This window comes from Lutra lutra, chromosome 1 (assembly GCF_902655055.1).
Source record: "Lutra lutra chromosome 1, mLutLut1.2, whole genome shotgun sequence".
NCBI lineage: Eukaryota > Metazoa > Chordata > Mammalia > Carnivora > Mustelidae > Lutra > Lutra lutra.
The window spans coordinates 52,711,299-52,725,791 of record NC_062278.1 but is presented as its reverse complement, the minus strand read 5'-3'; the positions used below and the strand labels follow the sequence as shown (position 1 = coordinate 52,725,791).

General features: G+C 35.5%; 1 protein-coding gene across 1 annotated transcript in view; it reads left to right on the top strand.

The window, feature by feature from the left end:
* The window catches only part of LOC125096148 (parathymosin-like), a 101,943-nt gene extending 88,770 nt beyond the window's left edge, over positions 1 to 13,173 (top strand). The window contains exon 2 of the mRNA XM_047722884.1: positions 12,497 to 13,173. Within this exon, the coding sequence (XP_047578840.1) occupies positions 12,497 to 12,810 (314 nt within the window). The 3' untranslated portion in view covers positions 12,811 to 13,173. The remainder of the gene's footprint in view (positions 1 to 12,496) is intronic.
* The last annotated feature ends 1,320 nt before the right edge of the window (positions 13,174 to 14,493 follow it).

The window sequence follows — 14,493 nt, the reverse complement described above, 5'->3', positions numbered from 1 at the left end:
TGCTCCACGGGAAGACTGCTTCTCCCTCTCCCACTCTCCCTGCCTGTGTTCCCTCTCTCACTGTGTCTCTCTCTGTCAAATAAATAAATAAAATCTTCAAAACAAAACAGTGCCATTAAAATGCAGTTCCCTGTTGAAGGAACTCCTTTAAAGAGGTATTTACAGATACGTATACATATACATTCACACACATATTCATACACACACACATGTACATGCATGCATGTTCTGAAAATTTATAGTTAGAATTATCCCTATAAAAAACCTAGGAAGGTATATTTAACTGGACTTTGGAGAGTTTGCCCCAGGGCTTCTCCTTTCCTTCACTTCTAATTATCCAATATGTGTGACAGTTGTGATTTTTGTAGGCATATATCATTAAGAATGACTATGTCAACACATAATCTATCAACACTCTATTCTTTGGCCTCTCCTACTCATGCACACAAGCAGATACACATGTATGCATGTACACACACACGCACACACACACACACACACACAGTACACAATGGCATTCTTTCCTATGGATAGAGAAACTAAAACAGACAAATTTCAGGATTCCTTGAACAAAATGTTAATGAAAATCAAAAGAAAGAAATATACGTGATTTTATTCCTTCCTGCTTTTGGCTGAACTCAGATTTGAGACATCATTTCAGTAATCATATATCTTTCTCATGTTTAGTGACATCTTTCCCATGTTACGTTCTCAGAAATCTCAAGAAACTGTGAAATCAGAACCTGATAAAACCTGGCTAATGATATTTGGTTCCCTTCAAGTTAAAACAGCAACAACAAACAACAAAATAACATTGAGTTTTGTTTATTTTTTCTGATATATATTCCAGGACCAGTGCTTCTCACAGCGCAGCCTCAGAGAAGTCCTCAACCCAAACCTCTTAGTGCAGGCTTTCCATCCTGTAGGCAAAAGGACCCCAGAGGAAACTGAGGTAAGTGCTGGGCTTAAGGTATGACAGAAATCATGGAGATTTTAAAGCAGCTGTCACTCCTCCAGCAATACTGCTGTTCGCATAACTCACATAATTCTTTGAATCGATCAGTTTAACCAAAGACAATATTTCTCCCAACAGAAGGAGTCAAGTTACACTTTCTGCAGTTGTCAGTTCCTCATCCTTTTAGAGGTATCTTTCTACTGGCAGCTTGGGAGATATTATCACTTAGATAGTCTGATATGCCTGCTCTATGGTTGCATTTCATACAGCCAGTCTTACATGATCATCCTTAGGAGCCTCCATTTATAACAGAATGATACATGTACCTCCCACCATCAACTGAACAGTATGTTGTATTTGTGGGTAACTCAGGATTTTCAACTATTGCTTCAAACAAACTTTCAAAACGTTTAACTTATGTCATTTAAGGATTTTCAGTTCCAAAAGTGCCTGGATGTCTCAGTTAAGTGGCCAACTCTTGATTTTAGCTAGGATCATGATCATTGCTCATGCCTCTAAGTAAAATAAATAAAATCTTTAAAAAAAAAAATTTTTTTCAGTTCCAACTTAGAAAACTCACCAATTAAATTAAATTATTTTGAAATATTAAATTATTTTGAAAAGTATTAAAGTATTTATTATGCATGATATAAATTATATATAATATATAAATTATTATATTAATGTATTATTTAATCAAGTATTAAATAATTTTGAAATAAAATATTATAGACAAACAAGTACAATTGAATTAAGCCAATGACATTAAGGTGATCATTTTCTGTAGTTCCAAATATATTCAGTATTTTTTAAAATGCTAGTCCATTCTCCACTTTGTGTTCAGTGAAGTGCTTATGTACATATACCCTCAATCAATTAAAACTAATATTTCTTTTCCTTTTTCTTTTTTTTTTTTTTGGCAGGGGGTTAGGCTCCATGCCCAACACGGGGCTTGAACTCACAAACCTCAAGATTATGAGCTGTGTGCTATACCAACTGAGCCAGCCAGGCACCCCTAAAATAAATATTTCATTGTGGCTTTAACTTGAATTTCTCTGATGATTAGTGATATTGGGTATTTTTTATGTACCTATTGGTCATTTGTATGTCTTTTTTGTAGAATTGTCCACTAAAGTCCATAGCCTATTTTAAAATCAGATTATTAGGGATCTTGCTATTGAGTGTAAGAGTTTCTTACATATTTTAGAAAATAACCCCTTATCAGATATATGGTTGACAAATATTTTTTCCTATTCTGTAGATTCCTTTTCACTCTGCTGATTTTTACCTTTGCTGCAGAAGGATTTTAGTTTGATGTAGCTGGTAAAAATGCAAAATGGTATAGATGCTATGGAAAATAGTATGTCAGTTCCTCAAAAAATTAAATATAATACTACTACCGGATCCAACAATCCCACTTCTGGGAATTTATAAAAAAAAAAAAAAAAAAGAAAGAAATCAGGGTCTTGAAGAGATATTAATACCACCATGTTCACTGAAACACTATCCACAATAGCCAAGATATGGAATGCTGTGCACCACTGTAACTATTGTTAATAATAATGCATTCTACATTTAAAGATTTGTTAAGAGGATATAAATCATGTCAGTTATTCTTTCCACAATGAAATAAAAGTTTAAGAATATATATTGATCACTTTGTGTTTAACACTTAGAATAGCTACTATGTTAATATAGAGGTAAGATAAAATATTGATTACTGTTGTAGATTTTAGGTCACTACATTTCTCTTCTGGTTGATAAGAGAAAGTTATTAACTGTGTTACTGGAAGTTTATATTTTACCTACATGATAAAAACTATTTGCAAATTAAAAAAATATATCATTTATAACATACATTTCTCCTCTTTATTCTAGAAGCATAATTAGTATAAGAAGTATTTGAGACCATTAAGGTTTTCTTTTTTTTAAATTTAAGATAAATTTGACATAGAAATCTTATTTGTCACAATCACATTTGGCATACAAAGTGAAAACCTACTGTATTTCACTTCTGTACTAAGATCTAATATATAATTTAGTGGAAAAAGCAGTGGAAATAACCAGTCAAATAACATAATATATACTGGTGATAACTAAAAGGAAAAGAACCAAGCAGCTGATAGTGAATGATGGGGGGGGGAGTATGGATGAAGAAATGCAAGGTAAATTAAGACAGACTTCCTTAAGTGACTAGGCAGATTCTCAAAGGTTAAGAAGGCCAAGTTAAGATTAGGAGGGGAGGGGGCATCCCAAAAGCAAGAAATAAAAGAAGGTTGTGTAGGCTAACATTTAGAAAGTTGCACTGTATCAAATGAGAGAGATTTATAGACCATGTTGGACATCTCAGGTCATGAAAAAGAGACCAGATTTTCTTCATGTTACTGTGGTTTAACAATGATGCAAGAGAGTGACAGTATCAGGATGTGTGAATAGTTGGAGATTTTACCCACACTTGCAAGCTTATAAATTAACCTGTCCGAGTCAAATAGATTACTGGTAGAGGACTTGAGACTCCTCAGTTAGAGACAAAAGACCTTACTATTCATGGCACAGCAAGCAGTGCAAGGATCAAGATAATTTGTGCCAGTTTCCCTTGCCTCCAGTTCCCATCACAGCAATGCAGATGGACTCAGATGGGTGCTGGAACAGACAATGGATTGTGTTGCAGGAGAGGGACCCTGCACTTACAGAATATTAATCTTTTGTAATGGATAGTAAGAAAATCTGTCCTTTTCTCCAGGAAAAGACATGATTTTTATTATATTGAATAGTAAACATGCCTGATCTTTTCTCCAGTAGGATACACTTTCTCTCTTTGCTATACAAACATCCTTGAAAAGATAATCCAGAACAAAGGGAGATCAGTGTCTCTGCTCACAGGACATGTAGAAATGCAAGAAACCCGTAGGTAATTGCCTTCCAACAGTCAGGATCTGATTTATTATCTAAGTACAATGCTATGAGTAAGGAGTAGATAAAAGAATTGAGGGGAAGCAACTGTTTATGTAGAATGATTACAGGGATGTCACTACTTTATGACAGGATGGGGAGGATCCCCATCCTTTATGACAGGATAGAGGAGATAATTCTGGTGTGCATTAGGCAAATGCCTAGGAAGATGAAAAAAATGGAATAAGTTAATATAGATTTTGGATAAATGGACAAAAATGGAATAAGCAAATGCCTAGGAAGTTAGACAAAAATCGAATGTTAGTATATGTTTAGTATATATTTTGGATATAAAAATATATTTGGATATATAAAATTGGCAAAATTTGTTGATTTGTGTTTAATTTGATGTGTGTGGCCATTCAGAAGGAAAGAATTTATTGGAATAGGAATGACTATGTAATAGAAAGTGAGTGACACAGCCATTTTTATTTAATCAATCAAGAGTTTAGTTTGGGATATGAAAGGGTTAAGATAAATGTGAAGTGATGAAATGAATGTGTAGAATGGGGCTCAGAGGACAGGTCTAGGTGGAGAAATTTTGGAGTCAGTAACTAGATGATGTATAAATCCTCGAGATTGGATAAAATGACCTAAGGAGAAATTTATAAGAGAAGACAAGAGAATACTCAACTGAATATTGAGAAAAACTGATTCTAAGATATGGGATATAAGAGGGAGTACCAGCAAATTTAGCAAATAGAGGTAATAGGAAGGTTATTGTACCAAAAAACCAACTAAGCAAAGTATACAGGCATCTGGTTCAAATGGTCCTGTTTAACAACTCTCTTTATCATAAATTTAGAAAGTTTAATGGAGTGAGCTTTTCTAACTGGGACCAAAAAAATGTATTTTTTTTCTTCAAAAAACAACTTATAACTATAACAAATATTGGCCAAGAAATTCAAAACTATAGTTGGAGTTGTTACAAATTTTAAAATTAAAATTGCTCATCCAGCATCTTTCTATGACCACCAAAAGAAAATAAGAAACAAATGATTTAATTATGAGTACAGCATATTATAAACCATGTCGATGTAAAAGCAATAGTATAGAAGGTAGTAGTGAAGGAAACTGATGAAGTGGAAAAACAGGTGCTGGAATAAGGGCATTACATTCTTATTCTTACATAATAAGGAATTAAGAAACATGGATTGAAGTTCATGAAACAGTAAAGAAAGGTCAATTTATTCTACTTAAATTTTTGGAAAAAACAAATAGACAAACTACAAAATATAATTAACCAAATAAAAGATAGCATAGTTTAGGTAACAGTATTCTACTGATGTTACCTTTTTAGTTTTGGTAATTGTACTGTGGTTTTGGAAGTTATTAATGTTAGAGAAAAACAGATAGAGAGTGTATGGGAACTCCCTGTACAATTTCTGCAATCCTTTTTCTCTAAACTTACCTCAGAGTAAAATGTTTTAAAAATTAAATGTATCAGTTGGAGGAGAGAAAGCATAAGTACACTATTCTCTGCTTTTATTTTGGAATCTGTAATAATGCTGATTACCAACACTGCCCATTGCCATTTTTTTTGCTTCCCAATCAGGTTTCAGTACTGTTCAGGTATTCACATTGTCCTTGAAGCCATGCACCTCAGAAGAAGTTAACTCCACTGTCACATCCAGGAAAGTGTGGGTTAGTCAAAGTGTAAACCAATTATTCTTCACAGTAATCAGTTTAAGAACAATCATGTCACTTAATTCCAACCAATGAGTAGAAAAAGGAAAACTATTCAGGGTTTTGTGAGAATAATTTCACTCTTAAAAGAGGTGATAAGAAAAGATGTTCTTTCTTCTTCCTCTGGATTTTATGTGAACTATTTGAGGACTACAACCTCAGTAATCAATTTGCTTTGTCTAAAAATGAAATAAACTCAGTGGTTAGCTAACTAGATTAGAAAAACCTGATTTCTTGATAATATGACTGAGCTTCTAAAATAATTAATCCTGAGGCCTTTGAAACCATGAAATCATGAATTATGTGAAATAAAATAATAATACACATGTTTTAAGCCAGATTGAGTTACATACATGAAATTGAAAACATTATAACTAAGAAAATTCATCATTAGAAAACATGCAATGGTGGTATTCAAGAAATTAATATAGACTTAATTATTTAGAATTATCTTGGTAACCACTGAATAACTAAAAAACAGAATTATGTAAAGAAGGCAAACTCTAGTAGGCGGGGATAGAAGAAGAGGATTTATTTTTTAATTTTCATTTAATGTCATTCAGTGTTGTTTGTTTTTTCCCTTGTAAACCACCTGTTCTCCTGTATGTGTGTCACTTATATATTTCCATCTATTCAGAAGCAAAAAAAATATGTATATATGTGTAACAGGTAAACTGTGTATGTGTGTGTGTGTGTGTGTGTTTGTATAAAGTTAAAGAACTAAACTGGAGGAGTTTGTACCATAATTCGTGGTAATTGGGTTTATATACATATGTGTCTGTGTGTGTGTGTATACACAAATATATATTTAGGGAAAAACAAGACAACTAAATATAAAAATGGGAAACGAATGATAATTAGCAACTCACCAAAGAATAAATATAAATGCCCAATACATTTATTAAATGATATTCAAAATCATCAAGAACAATAAAATTAAAACATTATTGAAAATTTTTTTGTATTATTGATATTTGATGGATGAAAGACTAAGACATACTTTCTTGACCAGAATAGAACAAAATAAATACACAAAAATTAATTTGACTGTAGGGTTGCTTGGTTACATCAATTCTAAAAGCCTTACTAATCCCTCTCAGTGCTTTCTGGAATAACTTTTGATTTTTCCTCATACTAGATAAAGAGGAAACAAAAACGTGGACATGTAAATAAATGTTCTCAAGTTTATATAGGTTACAGGAAATGAAGCTGTGTGAATATTTTCTTTTTTCTTTTCTTTGCTATATATTTATTTTTATTTTTTTTATTTTTAAATTAACATATAATGTATTATTAGCCTCAGGTGTACGGGTATGTGAATTGCCAGGTTTACACACTTCACAGCACTCACCATAGCACATACCTTTCCCAGTGTCCATAACCCCCCAACACTCTCCCTAGCCCTTCCCCCGGCAACCCTCAGTTTGTTTTGCGAGATTAAGTCCCATGGTTTGTCTCCCACTTGATCCTATTTTGTTTCATTTTTTCCTTCCCTACCCTCCAACCCCCCTACTTTTCCTCTCAACTTCCTCACATAAGGGAGATCATATGATAATTGTCTTTCTCTGATTGAATTACTTCACTCAGCATAATACCCTCTAGTTCCATCCACATCATCACAAATGGCAAGAGCTCATTTCTTTTGATGGCTGCATAGTGTTCCATTGTGTATATATACCACATCTTCTTTATCCATTCATCTGTTCATGGACATCTAGGTTCTTTCCATAGTTTGGCTGTTGCGGACATTACTGCTATAAACATTCAGGAGCATGTGCCCCTTCGGATCACTACATTTGTATCTTTAGGATAAATACCCAGTAGTATGATTGCTGGGTCATAGGGTAGCTTTATTTTCAACTTTTTAGAACCTCCATGCTGTTTGCCAGAGTGGCGGCACCAGCTTGCATTCCCACCAACAGTGTAGGAGAGTTCCCCTTTCTCTGCATCCTCACCAGCATCTGTCATTCCTGACTTGTTAATTTTAGTCATTCTGACTGGTATTAGGTGGTATCTCACTGTAGTTTTGATTTATATTTCTCTGATGTGGAGTTATGTTGAGCACTTTTTCATATGTCTGCTGGCCATTTGGATATCTTCTTTGCAGAAATGTCTGTTCATGTCCTCTGCCCATTTCTTGATTGGATTATTTGTTCTTTGGGTGTTGAGTTTGATAAGTTCTTTATATTTTTGGATACTAGCCCTTTATCTGATATGTCATTTGCAAATATTTTCTCCCATTCTGTCAGTTGTCTTTTGGTTTTGTCAGCTGTTTCTTTTGCTCTGCAAAAACTTTTGATCTTGATGAAGTCCCAGTAGTTCATTTTTGCCCTTGCTTCCCTTGCCTTTGGTGATGTTTCTAGGAAGAAGTTGCTGCTGCTGAAGTCAGAGAGGTTGCTGCCTGTGTTCTGCTCAAGGATTTTGATGGATTCCTTTCTCACATTGAGGACTTTCCTCCATTTTCAGTCTTTTTTTGTGTGTGTGTGGTGTAAGGAAATGGCCCAGTTTCATTCTTTTGCATGTGGCTGTCCAGTTTCATTCTTCTGCATGTGGCTGTCCAATTTTCCCAACATCTTTTGTTGAAGAGACTGTCTTTTTTCCACTGGACATTCTTTCCTGCTTGTCAAAGATTAGTTGGCCATAGAGTAGAGGGTCTATTTCTGGGTTCTCTATTCTGTTCCATTGATCTATGTGTTTGTTTTTGTGCCAGTACCATACTGTCTTGATGATGACAGCTTTGTAATAGAGCTTGAAGTCTGGAATTGTGATGTCACCAACTTTGGCTTTCTTTTTCAACATTCCTCTGGCTATTTGGGGTCTTTCCATATAAATTTTAGGATTATTTGTTCAATTTCTGTGAAAAACAATGAATGGTATTTTGATAGGGATTGCATTAAATGTGTAGATTACTATAGATAGCATAGACATTTTCACAATATTTGTTCTTCCAATCCATGAGCATGGAACATTTTTCCATTACTTTGTGTGTTCCTCAATTTCTTTCATGAGTACTTTATAGTTTTCTGAGAACAGATTCTTTGCCTCTTTGGTTAGGTTTATTCCTAGGTATCTTATGGTTTTGGGTGCAATTGTAAATGGGATTGACTCCTTATTTTCTCTTTCTTCTGTCTTGTTGTTGGTGTAGAGAAATGCAACTGATTTCTGTGTGTTAATATTATATCCTGACACTTTACTGAATTCCTGTACAAGTTCTAGCAGATTTGGAGTGGAGTCTTTTGGGTTTTCCACATAAAGTATCATATCATCTGCAAAGAGTGATAGTTTGACTTCTTCTTTGCCGATTTGGATGCCTTTAATTTCCTTTTGTTGTCTGATTGGTGAGGCTAGGACTTCTGGTAATATGTTGAAAAGCAGTGGCAATAACAGACATCCCTGCCGTGTTCCTGACCTTAGTGGAAAATCTCTCAGTTTTTCTCCATTGAGAATGATATTTGTGATGGGTTTTTCATAGATGGCTTTGAAAATATTGAGGTATGTGCCCTCTATCCCTACACTTTGAAGAGTTTTGATGAAGAAAGGATGCTGTACTTTGTCAAATGCTTTTTCAGCATCTATTGAGAGAATCATATGGTTCTTGTTCTTTCTTTTATTATTTTTTAAAGATTTTATTTACTTATGTGACAGAGATCACAAGTAAGCAGAGAGGCAGGCAGAGAGAGAGAGGGGGGAAGCAGGCTCCCTGCTGAGCAGAGAGCCCGATGTAGGGCTTGATCCCAGGATCCTGAGATCATGACTTGAGCTGAAGGCAGAGGTTTAACCCACTGAGCCACCCAGGTGGCCCTGTTCTTTCTTTTATTAATGTATTGTATCACATTGATTGATTTGTGGATGTTGAACCAACCTTGCAGTCCTGGAATAAATCTACTTTCGTGGTGGTGAATAATCCTTTTAATGTACTGTTGGATCCTATTGGCTAGTATTTTGGTGAGAATTTCCCCATCTGTGTTCATCAAGGATGTTGGTCTGTAATTCTCTTATTTGATGGGGTCTTTGTCTGGTTTTGGGATCAAGGTAATGCTGGCCTCATAAAATGAGTTTGGAAGTGTTTTGTTTTTTGTTGTTTTTTTTTTTTTTTTCCATTTCTATTTTTTGGAATAGTTTCAGGAGAATAGTAGTTAATTCTTTAAATGCTTGGTAGAATTCCCCTGGGAGCCCGTCTGGCCCTGGCTCTTGTTTGTTGGGAGATTTTTGATGACTCTTTCAATCTCCTTACTGGTTATGGGTCTGTTCAGGTTTTCTATTTCATCCTGGTTCAGTTGTGGTAGTTTATATGTCTCTAGGAATACATCTGTTTCTTCCAGATTGTCAAATTTGCTGGCGTATAGTTGCTCATAATATGTTCTTATAATTGTTTGTATTTCATTGGTATTGGTTGTGATCTCTCCTCTTTCATTTGTGATTTTATTTATTTGGGTCCTTTCTCTTTTCTTTTTGATACGTTCGGCCAGGGGTTTATCAATCTTATTAGTTCTTTCAAAGAACCAGCTCCTTGTTGATTTGTTCTATTGTTTTTTGTTTTGTTTTGTTTTTGTTTTTGTTTTTTGGTTTCTATTTCATTGATTTCTGCTCTGACCTTTATTATTTCTCTTCTCCTGCTGGGTTTAGGCTTTCTTTGTTGTTCTTTCTCCAGCCCCTTTAGTTGAGAGTTAGGTTGTGTATTTGAGACCTTTCTTGTTTCTTGAGAAAGGCTTGTACAGCTATATATTTTCCTCTCAGGACTGCCTTTGCTGTGTCCCACAGATTTTGAACACCTGTGTTTTCATTATCATTTGTTTCTATGAATTTTTTTTTCAATTCTTCTTTAATTTCCTGCTTAACCCATTCATTATTTAGTAGGATGCTCTTTAGCCTCCATGTATTTGGATTCTTTCCAAATGTCCTCTTGTGATTGAGTTCTAGCTTCAGAGCATTGTGGTCTGAAAGTATGCAGAGAATGATCCCAATCTTTAGGTACCAGTTGAGACCTGATTTGTGACCCAGGATGTGGTCTATTCTGGAGAATGTTCCATGTGCACTAGAGAAGAATGTGTATTCTGTTGCTTTGGGATGAAATGTTCTGAATATATCTGTGATGCCCATCTGGTCCAGTGTGTCATTTAAGGCCTTGTTGATCTTTTGCTTGGATGATCTGTCCATTTCAGTGAGGGGGGCGTTAAAGCCCCCTACTATTATTGTATTATTGTCAATGTGTTTCTTTGATTTTGTTATTAATTGGTTTATATAGTTGGCTGCTCCCATGTTAGGGGAATAGATATTTAAAATTGTTAGATCTTCTTGTTGGACAGACACTTTGAGTATGATATAGTGTCCTTCCTCTTCTCTTATTATAGTCTTTGGCTTAAAATCTAATTGATCTGATATAAGGATTGCCACCCCACCTTTCTTTTGATGTCCATTAGCATGGTAAATTATTTTCCACCCCCTCACTTTAAATCTGGAGGTGACTTTGGGTCTAAAATGAGATTCTTGTAGACAGCATATTGATGGGTTTTGGTTTTTTATCCATTCTGATACTCTGTGTCTTTTGATTAGGGCATTTAGCCCTTTACATTCAGGGTAACTTTTGAGAGATATGAATTTATTGCCATTGCATTGCCTGTAAAGTGACTGTTAATGTATATTGTCTCTGTTTCTTTCTGATCTAGTACTTGTAGGCTCTCTCTTTGCTTAGAGGACTGCTTTCAATATTTTCTGTAGAGCTGGTTTGGTGTTTACAAACTCTTTTAATTTTTGTTTGTCCTGGAAGATTTTTATCTTTCCTTCTATTTTCAATGATAACCTAGGTAGATGTAGTATCCCTGGCTGCGTGTTTTTTCTCATTTAGTGCTCTGAATATATCATGCCAGTTCTTTCTGGCCTGCCAGGTTTCTGTGGATAAGTCTGCTGTCAATCTAATATTTTTACTATTGTATGTTACAGACTTCTTGTCCCGGGCTGCTTTCAGGATTTTCTCTTTGTCACTAAGACTTGTAAATTTTACTATTAGATGATGGGGTGTGGACATATTCTTATTGATTTTGAGGGGGGTTCTCTGCACCACCTGGATTTTGATGCTTGTTCCCTTTGTCATATTAGGGAAATTATCTACAATAATTCACTCCAATATACCTTCTGCTCCTCTCTCTCTTTCTTCTTCTTCTGGAATCCCAATTATTCTAATATTGTTTCATCTTATGGTATCACTTATCTCTTGAATTCTCCCCTCATGGTCCAGTAGTTGTTCATCTCTCTTTTGCTCAGTTTCTTTATTCTCCATCATTTGGTCTTCTATATCACTAATTCTCTCTTCTGCTTCATTTATCTTAGCACCTCATTTATTGCACCTCATTAATAACTTTTTTGATTTCAACTTGGTTAGATTTTAGTTCTTTCATTTCCCCAGAAAGGGCTTTTATTTTTCCAGACAGGGTTTCTCTAATATCTTCCATGCCTTTTTTGAGTCCAGCTAGCACCTTGAGAATCGTCATTCTGAACTCTAGATCTGACATATTACCAATGTCTGTATTGATTAGGTCCCTAGCCTTTGGTACTGCCTCTTATTCTTTTTTTTTTTTGTGGTCAGTTTTTCCACCTTGTCATTTTATCAGGATAAGAATATATGAAGGATTTCAAAACTTTTCAAAGTTTTGAAAAGCTATTAGCCAGGATCATGGTGTAATAAGACATAACATTTTTCCTTTAAAAAAATTTAAGTGCGTGTGTAGATTTAAGAAGCTGTTGTACATTTATGATTTAATAAAATAATTCTAAAGGAAAAAAAAAAAAAAAAAACTCTTCAGCCGGTCAGATTTTGGAGAACTTGATGGGAGTGAAGAGCAGTTACCTCGGCCATCCATTCCTCTGTTTTCATCACTCTCCCTCCTCCCTTGAGTCTTTGGGCAGGTGTCTGGTCCCAGCCCCCTCGTGGCCTTGAGGACCCTGGGACCTCTGTTTTGCCTGACCTGAAGGAGAAGAAAGAGAAGGCGGAGGAGAAAGCCAGCCGAAAAGAGCGAAAGAAAGAAGTGGTGGAGAAGGAGGAGAACGGAGCTGAGGAGGAAGAAGAAACTGCTGAGTATGGAAAGGAGGAGGATGAAGGGGAAGAAGATGAGGAAGAAGAAGAAGATGACGATGAAGGGCCCACGCTGAAGAGAGTTGCTGAAGAGGAGAATGAAGAGGATCCCAAGCAGCAGAAGACAGAAAATGGGGCGTCGGCATGAGCCCCCTGCCAATGGGCTGGGGGTGGGAGGCCCCTCAGGGCCTGGAGGTGGGGGTGGGAACAGACGAGTGCAGCCACTGTCCACCTGGCTCCTGGCTCTGGACCCTGCACCAGAGCTGCCACCCTTTTTGTCCCCAGCCTTGCTCATGTCCGCCTCTCCAGACACTGCCCCTTCTATCCTCACTCTGCCATTGTTTCACCTCTTGAACTGCTCCATCTGAGCTCCCCAGCTGGTCCCAATTGCTCTTCTTCCTGTCCTTGCTCTCTTCCTCCCTTCCCTCACTCCTCCTGTAGCCTCTCCTTCCTCACCTCTGCATCCCAGCCTCATGTCCTGTCCATCCCTACCCTGCCTGATCCCTGGGTCTCCCAGTAGACTAAAATACTACAAGAGTGGCTAGGACCCCAGAAAAATGCACATTAACAAAATCAGAAGAGGCCCCAAATCATGGGGTGAAGACAGGGTTAAAAAGAAGGTTAAAAAAAAAAATTAAAAAAAAAATAAAAAGAAAAAAGAAAATATATATATTAGACTGGTGAATAGAACAGGGCCACCCACTTTGTTTTGGGAGTATTTTGGTCTCATAGAAGAAACTACCTCCCAAATTTTTAAAGATATATATATATAGATATAGCTATAGATATGTCTATAGATATATGTATGTATATACACATACACACATATACACACACACAAATGAGGGTAAACATTATGAAGGGATGGAATATGAATGTAAATATGAAAATGTAAAAAAAAATTCTAAAAAAAGGAGTTGATAATATAAGTTGGTTGGGAAAAGAAAGAAAAAGAAAGTGGAGAGAATTAACTCAGGCTGGAGCTAGAACAAACCTTGTGCTAGGGTTAGGGTATATTTTGATCTATTACAAGAAGTTCTATCCCAATTTTTTAGAAGCAGAAATCCTTTCAGAAAGTGGTTGGTTTTCTGTTTCTAGAATTGCTGCTCTTCTCTTTGATTTCCTGTTGGATTTGTAGCTGTTCAGAATGGTTTGATAACTAATTATCTAGCTGAACTCCTGCTACCTGATGTCATCTCAGTCTGCTACCCCTCCACCATCTTGACCTGAATATTTTCTTTTTAAAAACCTCTTGATTTTAACTATTGGACTCAACCTTAAGCCTTTGCCTAATATTTACATAAGAATACTTGTATAAGAGGAAGACTCTAGGCTGATGGATGAGATAAGCATACTTTTTGCAGACCGTCTAGACTCTCTTTATAAGTCCACTGTTCACAGACAGGAAAATTTAGTCTTCTAATCCAAATTTCACAATTTTAAAGTTGATATTTATTTCCATCTGCTTTACTTTTATTTTTGTCTCCCAAAAAGAATCCAGAAAAAAAAATATGTGTAATATAATTGTCCCTGAAAACTGCAACATTAATCACTAAACATTTCTCCCTATGGCTTTCTTTTTTCTCTGAAAGGAAAATAATTGAGCTGATAAGTATGAATGATCAGAATAGCAGTTGGATGGACATGCAAATAGTGTTTTGAAATTTTAGTATTAAAGCAGTCTCCTTTTTACAAAGCTTTTGTATTAATATAAAATCAAATGTTTTAATTACTATAGGAAAATTAAAAGATCTATGTTTATTTTTATTTTTGACTTAAGACACTATTGTCTTTAATTAAACTTCTTCAGTTTTGTTAATTTTCCCATACT